Source organism: Chelonia mydas, chromosome 7, assembly GCF_015237465.2.
Source record: "Chelonia mydas isolate rCheMyd1 chromosome 7, rCheMyd1.pri.v2, whole genome shotgun sequence".
In the NCBI taxonomy this organism is placed as follows: domain Eukaryota; kingdom Metazoa; phylum Chordata; order Testudines; family Cheloniidae; genus Chelonia; species Chelonia mydas.
Genome location: NC_057853.1, coordinates 57546092 through 57559547, shown reverse-complemented (window position 1 = coordinate 57559547; position 13456 = coordinate 57546092). Strand labels below are relative to the sequence as shown.

The following is a 13456-nucleotide window of genomic DNA, read 5'->3' as shown; positions in this document are numbered from 1 at the left end:
AGCATAAATGATGTGTTTGGCTCTGGAGGTCCCTGGTTTGCTGTTGTCTCAGGTTAAAGATGGCCACCCACAAATTTTTACTGTCATGCAAACACTGCCCCCTTCCAAAAAAAAAGTTAGTAAGAAACACAGGACTCTGACCCACTTTCCTTTCTTCTTCCCAAAAGACACTCCGGCTGATTGCCTGAGATTCACCATGAACAGCTGTTCATCTTTCCTGGGTCAGAGCGGAACAGGAGGTGTGGTGAACAGATTTGTCCCTGTAACGGTGTCACTGCTTCCAAGCCACTGGAAGGAGTTTGGACTCTAGGAGTGAGTTTTTTCTTTGTTGGGAGAGAAATGAGTAGTTGCAGGTTCAGGATATTTTTCCCTAGGCTGCATTGCTTTCCCAATAAGCGTGGAGTTCTTGTTCCTTTGAGCGCAGAAATATATCAAACAACCAAAGCAGCAGCAGTGAAAGTCTCTGGCCTGTGTTATGCAGGAGGTCAGACTAGATAATCACAGTGGTCCCTTCTGGCCTTAGAATCTACACACCAAGGCTTGAAGCTCATATAGCTCCAGAAAGTGGCTGTGTTTCAGGGTTTCACTCAGCAGTGTCTCTTGCAGTTTGACTCTATGGGCATGAGGAGTACTGCAAAAAAATCCTACCAGCACTAACAGGAGGCTAACATAGTAAAATGCCTGGCCACAGGAGACTTGTCTATATTGGGGTCCATGCTGGTACAGCTGAACCAGCAGTTGCACTGGTGGGAAATGTTTTGTAACATTCCCTGATGTAGATAGGGTTGCCAGGCGTCCAGTTTTCAATCAGAATGCCTGGTCGAAAAGGGATCCCGGCAGCTCCAGACAGCACTCCCATGCAGCTCCCAGAAGCGGCCGGCATTTCCCCCTGCTTCCTAGGCCAAGGTGCGGCCACAGGTGCTCCATGCGCTGCCCCCTCCCCGAGTGCCAGCTCCACAGCTCCCATTGGATAGGAACTGTGGTCGATGAGAGCTGCAGGACACCCTGACCTCTCCTCCTACACCCCAACCCCTGCCCCAGCCCCCAGCCCCCTCCTGCATCCAAACTTCCTCTCAGAGCCTGCACCCCTCATCCCCTCCGAAATCCATTTCCCCAGCATGCCGGATAACAAAGCTTTTACTGTACTTGGCCTCTCTGTTGACACAATCCAAATGGGGGCTTCTGTGATGTGTAGATTTGTCCTCAGAACTCATTTCATAGAGACGGTGGTAACTCCAGCTAGTATTGACATAGGTTGGATTTGAACCCCTGATTCAGCAGTGTTCTATGGCTAACTGACCACCCTCAGAGAATGCTCAGGAAGGTACGTTTAGTTAGGATTTGGTGTGTTTTTGTTTCTGGACCTGCTGGAGTTTACTCTGCTTTGGTATACAGAAGTTGGACCCTGTGATATTGAAACTGATTTAAAAAATTGTTAATTTAGCTCCTGAGCAAGGTTGCTAATGCAACCTTATTGACTGGTGGAGAAGTCACATCAATCAGTAACGTTTCACTACCAGAGAGAGCAGCTGTGGGAATCAATATGCCCTGCCTGTTTATATAGATTCTTCATACCATTCCTACTTTCTATTAGTTTATTTACAGGGTGTTTTACGAAATGCCAGAAAGATTGGACAGTAGCAAGCTAGACTCTGTTATCCACCAGAGAAGTCTCTTACCACCTGATGGGAGCTGTTGTGAGAGAGCAACTCCACCCAGGTCAGTCAAACAATATGCAGGTGGGGAAGACCATACTGGAGGCTGCTGTGACAATCTGTCCCTTCGTCATGGACTCATGATCTAAAAGTACTTTCCAGAGAGAGGCCTGAATGGCAAACTGCAGCTCTTGATCCAACCTCTACCTAAATTCAAGGGTGTCCGAAATCTGAATTCAGATTTCAAGCTTGTGTCTTGTACCTTTTTACGGGCTGGGGAATGAACTGAAGACATGTCACCCTCGATCCACTGCCGATCTCCCGCGGATTTCAGTTGGAAGTTGGGACAAAGATCAAGGGTAAAATATGGTCTGTCATTAATATGTGGCCTTCTAGTTATTCATTACCTCATAGTCCCATTCAGCATCACTCTGTTGCTATGTTGTCTCACCACCCTGTATTTCTTTTCCTTCTCCGCCCTCCTTTTCTCTGTCTTTCCTTCTCCTCCTTGTCTTTGTGTCTCTCCACTGTTCTTCCCTCTGCAGTGGAGCTGGTTGAAAAATGGGCTTTTTGCCTTGGAAAATATTAAAGACCATGCACGGAAACTCATTTTAATCAAAAAGTTTCACTGAAAAGTTGGAATTTTCAGTGAAAAAGTGAAAACAAAAACATCTTGATTTGGAGGTGTGGTTTAGGTGCCTCAAGGTCCTATTGTCCCCTATAGGTTAGGCTCCCTGGTCAGACTACATCTCCCGTGATGCACCGGTCTCTCTGGCTAAGGTGCATTATGGCAGATGTAATCTGGCTGTTAAGTCCATGGAGGAGAACAGGGGGAGGAGAAAACCACTCTATAACTCCCATGAGGCACCACAGTAAACTATATCCACATTTTGTCCAAAATATTCCAGTTTTCGGGCATTTGGGTTGTCAATGAAAAATCTAAATTTTCTGCAGAAAGACACTTTTTACAAAAAACATTGTTTAGACACAAACCCAATTTTCCCTCAAAAATCAGTGCTAATGGAAAATGTTTGACCTGCCCTGCTCTAGTTATCCAAGTCTTTCCACCTCCCCCATTCCATTCTCTACAACGATCAGCAGTTAAACAGCTAATGCTGACACGTCAGTGTCGATATTGGGCTTTGTCTGGAATAGAACTGATTTGGCTGTATTGGTTTCCAAACTGCCTGGAAAAAGCCAGGCTGGGCAAAAGAGACCCTCATTGATTCCCCACCAAAATGTCCCTGTAGACAACCCTCTCACCTTCAGGGCACGTTCAGGTGTGGGGTTGCAGCTGCTTTTCCAGTTTAGTGCCCCCTTTAGCCATTCTGGTTCCACAATGATCTGTCATTTTCTGTGGCTTCATCCTCCAGTCAGATCATTACTCTTTGTTCATCCCGGAAGGGGAATGCACTAAGTCCCAAAAGAGGAAACTCTAATGGTCTTTATTCTGAACTTTAAGCATGTGCTGAAGTCCCATTGAAATTAGTGAGAGTTAAGCATGTATTTAAATGCTTTGCTGAGTCGGGAGAGGGGCTGGAAAGCAATTCTGAAACACCTGTTGGCTAATAATTCCTTTCCGTTGCTCTTTAGCTTCCCTGTGTAATTTCCTTATCCTTTTTCCCATCATTGCCAGCAGCTTTGGAAGTCCATGTGCCTTATGGCAGGCGAGAACTGATGTAATATGAGAGTCATAGATATTATGTTAGAATGAACAAAAAATAAAATGGAATGTCAGGCCAAAATCTGAGATTACTTGGACCAGAACACACCTGAGCTTTGGGAAAATTTGGAATCTCGGTACAAACTTTGAGGCTTGTGCCCATCTCTAATTAAAAATAACTGGATGATCAACTCTTAATGAGTCTATATTATATTGTATCTGCCAGTGGTTTGCATGTATATGCATCCCAGTGAATGGCTGATGAGCACATGGCCTTCAACTGCATGAAAAAGTTTGTTGAGTCAGTTCTGTGCTCTCTTGATAATTTTTTTCCCTTTTAAAGGCCCTTTCTGCGCACTTGTCTCTGTGATAGAGAGTTGAATCATTGTGTTTTACCAGCGTGTTTGCATTAATGACATTTTAGTGCTCATTGGCATATTCCTGATCTGTGTCCTGCTGACAAATGCAGAGTTCAAGAGGAAGAAGCCAGTTGTTGCAGCTGTGGCATTTAGTCTCATTAATGATGTGGAATGATGGATCCAACAGCTCCCTGGCTAATGGAAGCTCAACTTGTTAAGTTGCCATGTTGTGCTTTTGCAGTTTAGGTGAAGAGCTTTGTAGCAGTATATTCATTATCTTAATTTCATCTAAATAATTTCCTCCTGGGCTAAACCTGGCATACTGTAAATAATGTGCAAATCCTAGAAGAGAATGGGTTCTCTGTCTAGGAGAGCCAAAATACTCGGCCAAATTCAGTAGACCTGTCTGGGAAATGATTTCATTTACATGTGATAAATTTCAAGTTTTTGACGACAAACCAAAAGCTCACACAAATTTGGGTTTAAAACGGAAAAATCTTTGGGTTTTTGGGTTTTCAACAAAACCACAAATCTTCATCAAAAACCATTTTTACCTTTAGAGAAGGAAACCCTTTTTTTTTTTTTATGGAAAAACCTTTTTTATGTAAGATTTTGGCTAGCTCTAAAATCTAATCCTGGTATAAGCAGATGAAATTCAACTGAAGCCAAGGGAGTTGTTATAACCCATCTGTATTTGTCTTGTTTTATGTAACTAGCTCCCTTGATGCAAGTCAAAAACAAGAGGCCAAAGAAAGAATGGGCCATGGAAACTGAACTCCCTTCTCACCCTTAAACGTGGTCCCTCTAGCTCAGCAATGAGGCTCTTTGACAGGGCAGCACTGGGGAGATTTGCCTCTCCACTAGATGTGGATAAATAGAGGACCTCAGTCTTCAGGACCATCAGCCTGATATCATGTTCCACATTGGCATGAGACTTCCTCATCAACCCCCTCCAGTCCAGGAGGAGGAAGCTTCACAGGGAGGCTCTCTGTGACTGAGGAGTCATGCTTCATCTATTGGCTATATTGATTATTTTAAATCCCTAATTAGCAAACTGATGAGACCTCTGAGGTTTGATCAGTTCTAGCACCAGACTCTCAGGCCCAGTAGAATTAGAAGTACTGACTGGTTGGGAACCCCAATGTGCATGGTGGCATCACTCACCCTTAAGGAAAAGCTGAGTTTTCAATATTTTAACACTGTTAGTAAAAACACAAACGTTCCAATCCAAACAAGAATACAGCAGTAATGCAATATTAATTTGATGTCCCTTGTCATATCATACTCACCTAGAGATAGAAAGCAGGTGACAGCCCACGGGGTTCTCTCCTGTCTCTCTCATGCCATGCGAGTCCAGTGGTCAAGGTCTTGTTTCCCTAGACTGTGGTTGAGCCTACTACAGGGTCTGAAGACTGCCATGAATTTCCATAAACGTGTTCTGCATCCTTTGCCCATAACTAACATCCTCATCCTAATAATGTTGGGCTGTCCTTGTCCTACAGATCAGTATTGTAATTATCCCAGACTTATTAGCATATATGTCAGTTACTGTTACAATCTTGCAATTATGCATCTGCTGATGGTCCTGTCCCAAAATACCCCAAAACTAGTATCAACTGACTTCTTGCAGTTACCTATCAGCGTTTTATGCAAGATCTCAACAAAACTGCATATTGCAAAATATCTTATACCAACTTGTGACTTACATAAATTTCCCAGCAGTGACTGTATGCTACAGCCTATAGTCTTTACACTAATAACCTATAGGTTTGGGCCTATAGGTTCCTTGCATTCCTGCTAGAGATGATATCTTAGCTGAAGCTAACTTAAAAACCTGTAAGGTACCATATAAGCTCCAGGGACCTATTTTCGTTTCCTAGTTGTCTGCTTTGAGGCAGAGTTCCTCTGGGCAGAGTCATCAGACTCCTTTGTGGAGCAATGGGTGTTGCCTGGGGTTCTCTGCTCCATATCCCCATTCGGTTCCCAGGTTTTAACCTTCACTCCTGCTCCTGTTTTCTTCTTGTCCCATGCAGTCAGTTGATTCCTATCCTGTGGCCCCTCCCTTGCCTGCGGGGGGTGGGCCTTTAGTTTCTGGTGGGCTCTGCCCACCTTTCCAGTGTTTCAGATGGGCTGCTCCCATGTACCCCAAAGTCTTGAGACCTCTTCATCAGCCTCCTCCTGACAGTTGTTCTGCCACAGGAGCCATGGGTGGGCCATCCAGCAGTAGATGGTCCAAGTCCCTCCCGGAGCTTGGCCAGCCCTCTTAGCACTCTGATTTCAAGCACTGTGTGCCAGCTGTTGGCTTTCTGTGACTCAACTCCATCCTTCCTTTCTCTTCAAATGAATATTTTTCAAAGCCACGTCAAATTTTCCATAAAGAATTTAACAATTTTTTTTTAAACCCAGGCAAACCCATCTGTTGTAATTATATTAAGTACAGGGGGGGAATTCTTTGAAAATCCAGGGAAATTAAATTGAGAAAATGACATGAATGCATTAAGACTGCACAGTTTCACTTTTGCAGCCCTGCCTTTTTGTTATTTAAAGTCCCAGCAGAACCCCTAACCAGGCTGGGTGATATTATTTTGCTTCCTCTTCTTCTGGTACACTGTTCCTCTTGCTCTCTGCAAAGGAACAGCAATAGTGTGTTTCATTAAATATACAGCACAGATGCGGCAGTGTTGCCCAGTGGATAGATGACTGGAACTCGGAAGACCTGGGATCAGTTCTTTGCTCTGTCACTGACCTTCTGGGTGACGTTGAGCAAGTCACTTCGTCTCAGTTTCCCCATCTGTAAAATATGGATAATGATACTCTGCTGTAAAGTACTTTGAGATGTATGAATGAAAAAGTGCTACATAAGAGCTAGGTATTATGTGCAGTGTAACCAAGGTAATTTTGCTGTTGAAACTAACTTTTGCATTTCCCAACTTTTTGTGATTGTTAACCTTAATGATGCAGCAACATAGGGTTGGTGGGTTTTTTAGCATTTATTATTGTCTGTTCCCTAGTTGAGGAGTCCCGTAAAATCTGGAGTGGGTTATTGGTTCACTGGACTGTAGCCTTATAAACTCTGGAGTGATTGTAACATGTAATTCACTGGAATGGAGTACCAAACTCTGGAGTGGATTCTTTCCTGAGTGTCACCATTCTCAATTGACACTAATCTCCCTCATTAAGAGGAGCTGAATAAAGCTCCCTCCAGAGTCCATAGATGCCACTACAAGAGTTGGCCACACAACTCCACTCAGACAAGGGGGCTGAGTCCCCCACCACTTTGTTAGGAGTGGACCCGACACTTGATTCCCTACCAGGTTTTAGTGAGATGCCTGTTTGCCCCCTCTATAGTGACAGGATGATCCATCCATTCAGAGCAGCGAGTTATTTTAATGAAGTGGGCTGTATGAAAGTGAGTCCCAACTCATTGCATCATGAGGCTTGATGAATCTGAGCTTATTTACCAGCTGACAATATTTTCCAGGTCAAGAATTGCTGCTTCGGTAATTTATGTCTGGTAATTTCAACATTATACACTCAAAGAAAAGAGTAAAATCTTAATTCATTTACATTTAATACCAGCTGGCTCCTTGGTTTATTACAGTAATTTCTCCAAAGAAAGCAACTGTGCAAAAGACATTATTCCTAGAGAAAAAATTATGCAATAACATAAATGAAAAAATTAATTTACTGTCTTTCCAGCTACCCGAGGAAGAATGCAAAGGTCACATGGCAGGTTTTATTCCTTTAATCGAAATTCTGGGTTCTCTCATCCCCATCAAATACCAGAATTGTGTTACTTGAATAACACAAACTTGGAAGCAGATGGGGAATCTAATTGGGATTGATTTTGATTACCAGCATTGCATATTATACACGCTCCATTGTCTCTTGGGTTTGTCTATTGTTAAAATGGTTTGAAAGCCGATAACAACAGTGTGCATGAATATAAATGATGACTGCAGGGCGAACATTGTGTTCTCATTTGGAATCTGGGTGTCATGGATGTTGTAGTGGAAAAAATTGTCACTGGGCCACAAACAGCTTCCTGCAAAGGCAGGTGGGCTCATTGGGGACAGGACATCCATGGGGGACAGGCCCATCTGCCCCTCACCACCTTTCTCATCTGCCAGCCCCTCTGGCCAGCCATTCCACTCCTCACCTCACATAGATTCCTAAGAACCTGAAGTGGGAACTTTTTAGCCAGCTCCCTCTGGTCTCCCACAGCAGGACTTCAAAGGGAAGTGCTGCTTCCTCTCCCAGCCCATAATAAGGGGAGGGACTTTCCTCTCCATGGTAATGGGCGGCCCAGCTGTGCACCACTGGGAGATGGTGGATGGCTGTGACATCCCTCTAAAGGCCTTTCTGGCAAATCCAAATATACCATTGAACCATCAGTGCCCCCAGCTGCAGACAGCCATAAACTCTGAGGGCATTTGGACATGGAAGCAAATGGAGTGGCTCAGCCCTCTCTTGAGATACAGCCTGGGATTTTGGGACTAGACAGAGGAGTTTGGACCAGGATTCAAATTCCTCCAAGGTCCAAGGGAGTTTGGATCAGCTGATCTGCTTCAAATGCCTCCCTCTGCAGCGAGGGAGCCAGTGAGAGCAATTGGGTGTGCAGCACCTCTGAAAATCAGGCCACCTAAATATGGATGTTGGTGTGTAATCTTAGCCACTGCGAATGAGAAGTTTGGCTTTCAGACCACAATCAGAGAGAGAGAGAGAGAAATTAAGGAGAACAGATGTTTTCAGACTAGACAAATAAGAAATGGCATTAGCAGACTGGGAGATACAGGAAGGCTGTTCCCAATGGCAGAGGTAGTGCTGATGTCAGAAATAGAGATCCTTGGAGTGGCGAGTATCTCCTTATCTGACTGAACATGCTGGGGCTCAGTAAGAAATATCAGTTGAGGGAGAGGAGAAGACTCTTGCATCAACAGTGGCCAGATTGTGGGAAAGGACAGAGGAGGCAAGTGTTAGACAGGCAGACCCAGAGAAGGAGGGAGAGACCAGAAAGAAAAGGGTGGGGTGGAAAAGAGAGATTATCAGTGAGAGAGAGGGGTCTAAATCTGCAAAACCCTGTTCTGTGTTATCATCCCTTCCCTGCTTTCCTCATGGCCTTTCCCCCTTCACTGGTATTTCTGTGTCCATTACAGGGTTTCATTCCACTGCAAGGCAATCAGGTGAGCGAGCTGACCCCTCATGCTGAGGAACCAGGGAAACACCTCTTTGAAATTGCCCCAGGTAGGCCAGCATTTCCTTTTCCTTCATACCTGACGTGGTCCTGCTCACAACCGCCATTTAACACAGTAACTGACCAGCCAGGCCCATTTCTGTTCTGAGAGGTCTGATGCCATGTGCACAGTATCCAACCATCAGGTTCTGTTGTAGAGCAGCTCAGACCTAGCCTTATCTGCCACGTAATCACTTACCATGGACTGGTTTGATAGCTCTAGGTATGTTTAGGGACACATTCTGCTCTGTCACAGATTTACCTAGCTGTTGGAAGGAAGTTCTTTGGCTTTTTAAAGTTTTCACTGATCCCATGAAAATAAATAATTCACAATGTTTTTATCTCATTCCAGTACACAGTATTTTGTAACCTGTAGGTGAATTTGGGAAGAAGGACCCATAAGTGGTTCACAGTCATTTAGACTGGGATGTTCAAAGGGAGCATTTGAAAATCATAGCCTTAAGACTCTGTGGTTATTGTCAGTCATTCTGTTACCCAGGTCGAGTCCTTGTTAGGTCATCTCACAGGTGTCTCCAGGGGCAGTATGTGGCTGACATTTGTCCCCTGTTTCCTGTATGCTCTCTGCAGCTGAAAATCATGCGCCTTTCATAGCTTCTGGAAGAGAGACTCTTCCCTTTTACAGCTTTATTTTGTCTCACGTCTATTCTGTGGGCTCTATCCCAAAAGGCTTTCCAGAGCTCAGCAATGCAGTTACAGAGATGGATGCAAGGAAGATGGGAGAGCAATTTAGAGGCATAGGCAAGGGGGAACAAGGATGCCTTCTGCTGGAATTTGAAATGCATTTGAGAGCTTCAGGGAGACTGTTGGGGATGGCAGGAGCTGCAGAGGAGCAAGCTCTTGCACCAATAGCAGGGAAACTGAGATCACTGCAAGAGGAGAGAGAAGGGAGATAGATGAGACCAGTAAGGTTGGCTGGAGCTAGTTGGTGGAAGGATTTATGAATGAGCTCCTGGAAGGAATGGGGAGCCGAGGAAGGTGTCTGAGGTTGTCAGTGCACTCTCTAGCAGTGGTTTATATGTGCTCGTGGGTTGCTTGCTTTGCCGTTCACATTGTCCATCTCCCCTGCATGGATTAGCTGTCTCCTTCCTTGGTGTTCTGTTTCCCCGGGGTGCTGCTGCTGCTATCGTATCTCAACAAACTCCAGCCTAATGCAATTACATCTAAATGGACTGGCTCTCCCAAGGCAGGGTACATTTGTCCAGGCATTGTGCATTAGCGCTGGAGGCAGGGGAGCCTTGCTCCTGCTATCTAACCCAACAGGACTTCCACGGCCCATGTTCTATCTGAACTCCTCTTGTCACAGTATCCGGCAGAGTATGGGAGACAGATAGTGCTGAAAGGCTTTCAATTACTGCAGCAGCCAGGCCATCGGAATACGCCACCGCAACAGCATTCTAGTTGACTCGCTAGAAGTTTCCTGGAAGAGAAGGACACTTTCTTCTCCCTCATCACTGTCTGTCAGAAATACTCATGTGAGTTACCGATCAGGCAGGCTGCACCACACTGGCTGTATTCCCACACCCCAAGTGGGGGTGGGGGCTGGGTCGTTATTTGCATGGGAGCTGGGAGACCTCCAGGAAGTGGGGTAGCAATTAGTACCTGGGGTTCCTTCCTCTAAGCCAGTTCCCCAGCATGGTGCCATCATAGACTCAGAGAACATAGGGCTGGAAAGGCCCTCACAAGGTTATCTAATCCCGCCCGGCTGCACAAAGGCAGGACCAAGTAAACCTAGAGCTGGCTCTCCATGACAAGTGTTGTCTAATCTGTTCTTAACCTCCAGTGATGGGAATTCCACAACCTCCCTTGGAAGCCTATTCCAATGTTTACCTTTCCTCATAGAAAGTTTTTTCTAATATCTATCCTAGTTCTCCCTCGCTGCAGATTATGCTTATTACTTCTTGTCCTATCTTCAGTGGGCATGGAGAACCATTGATCACCATCCTCTTTACAACAGCCCTTGGCATATTTTGAAGACTCTTCTCAGGTCCCCCCCTCAGTCGTCTTGTCTCAAGGTTAAACATGCCCAGTTTTTGGTTTTTTTTAACTTTTCCTCCCAGGTCAGATTTTTCTCAGCCTTTTATCCTTGTACTGCCTGGGGTGTGCCTTTCACATGAGCCACAAAAGCAAGGCTTGGTTATTCAAGATCTCACAGCATCTTTATTAGAGTAGCAATCGGTATTAACCCTGTTGTCCTGGCTGAATTTCAGCTTTTGGCAGCTCTCCATTTGTCCTGCAAATTCAACTGGGGTCAGAGGTTGTTTTTTCACTTCCTGCCTTGAACTGTTAGATGGTGTTACTGTGCCCTATTAAACAACCTAGAAGTGGCTGCATTTCGTGGGGTGGGTGCAGCAATCCGTGTGGCTAGCTTGCAGAGTGATTTGGGCTCTTTTGGGATAAAGACTGCTGTTGGTCAGGAAGCTTGTTAGCCTGCACACAGGGGAAGGGTGGCCTTGTGTTTAAGGCACTAGACTGGGACCTAGGAGATCTGGGTTCAATACCTGCTGTTACTAAAGACATCTTGGGTGAGTCACTTAACTTTTCTGTACCTCAGCTCAGCTTGTGGAAAATTTGTATAAAGCTTCCCTACGTAGTGGGGGTGCTGTGAGGCTATGGCCATTAATATTTGTGAGCTGCTCAGACAGCATGATGTTGAGGCTATTGAAAAGTCTATATTTAGCTAATCCTCAGAGAGTCACTTGGCACTTACATCATTGGTGGATGTGGCCTGGAGCTGTCCATATCCTGCTTGCATCGCACCTGCCCCAGGCTGTGTTTGGCCTGAGATGTCATTGTTTTGCGTGTGCTATTTGAAATGGCTTTGGTTGTGGACAGCTCCAGGCTTGCCGTGCACAGCTCTTTAATGGATGCTGTATAGAAGAGGAAGGATGGATGATTGTATGGCTAAAGTCTAGGTGTTAGTGTCAGATCATCTGGGTTCAGTCCCCAGCTCTGACCCAGATAAGCTGTGTGACTGGGGGAACTTCATCACCCTGCGACTCATTTTCCCTATTGTAAAATGGGGGTTATACACTTGCAAGGATAACAATACTCACTCTTCATAGTGGAGTTTGGGATCTTGGGATAACAAGGGCAATCTGTGTGTGTTAATGGTTTTTATTGTACATGTGACTGGAACAGAGAATTGTTTAAAGAAAGAAATTCAAGAGCAAATTACTGATAATATTGCTGCCACCAGGTGTCTGCAGAAACCCAGTGTCTGGTACAGCGGAAGGGTGAAAGCTTTGTCTTACCTGGTCCGCAAGGAAATGCTGAGGCTCCGTAAAGTCTTTCTGGCACAAGCCACCTGCAAATAAATGTGTGATTAATAGCCAGGGCTGCAGTAGCCTAGTTCCCAGAACTGCTGCTCGGCCTTTATCAGCTTTTCTATGCTGCAGGCTGCTGTAGCAGTGTCCTCAAAACACAGGACCGGTAGTAACAGCATGTCCCATATTGTAACAGAGCCTGTATTGATTTTCTGCTGAGTAACAAGAGCTAATGATGGGCACTTAGTATTATTCATGTTTCATTGAGTCCCTCTCCAAGCTGTATAATGCAGCTGGGGGGAGGGTTAACTAGGGACATGAGAGAGGCTGTGAAGCTACTCTCCAGCCAAAGGAGAGTTAGAGAGCTGGGGGTGTGGCTCGGTGACCCACTCCCTGGCAGGCAGAAGGCTGGCTGCATGAGGAGTCCCTGCACTAGAGCCTGATTAAGCTACATGCAGTGGGTGAGTCATTCCTGTGCTAGGCTCAGTCAATCCACAAGCCAGGAGCTGGTCTGGTGACTGCAGGGCAGGTGTATAAGCCTCACAGGACCCATAGCACCTGTTCAGTCTGCCCTTGGGACTCTCCCCTGTCTGATAATGGTGACAGACTCCACCTGCTCCAGTCCAGCTCCCCGTCCTACGCTTGCCTTGTTTGGACTCTGCTTTTGAATCCTAATTCTGGGTCTGACCTCCAGCTCCATTTCCTGGGCTGACTGCCACCGCACTGACTACTAGGCCCAATCTCCACTGCTCCAACCACTGGTGCACATAACAAAATTCATGTGGTGGGGGTGGGGCCGAGGGGTTCGGAGTGTGGGAGGGGGCTCAGGCTGGGCAGAGGTTGGGGTGGGTGGGGGTGAGGGCTTCGGCTGGGCTAGGTATGAGGGGCTCAGGGCTGGGGCAGAGGGTGGGGGTGGAGGGTGAGGGCTCCAGCTCGGGGTGCGGGCTCTGGGGTGGAGCCAGGATGAGGGGTTTGGGGTGAAGGCTGCCCCGGGGCTATGGTAGGAAGAGAAGACGCCCCACAGCTCTCTCTCCCCGCAGCAGCACCTGGGCTCGGGGGAAGAGGCGCCTCTCCCTGTCTCGGCAGCTCTGGGGCTGAGGCTGCGGGATAGGCGCCCTTCCCCCAGCCGCAGCAGGTCTGGTCCGGGGCTGGGTTGGGGCCAGGGGAGGGGTGCCTATCCCCCGGCCGTGGCAGGTCTGGGGCTGGGTTAGGGCCGGGGGATGCAGGTTCAGCCCGGGGCTGAGTTGGGGCCGGGGGAGGGA

The 13456-nt window shown here is 46.4% G+C and overlaps 1 protein-coding gene across 2 annotated transcripts in view; it reads left to right on the top strand.

The window, feature by feature from the left end:
* Nucleotides 1-13456, top strand: part of ARHGAP22 (Rho GTPase activating protein 22) — a 233645-nt gene that overhangs the window by 46421 nt on the left and 173768 nt on the right. For both annotated transcript variants that reach the window (XM_037904172.2, XM_043552188.1), the window contains exon 3: nt 8834-8921. In XM_037904172.2, the coding sequence (XP_037760100.1) occupies nt 8834-8921 (88 nt within the window). The remainder of the gene's footprint in view (nt 1-8833; nt 8922-13456) is intronic.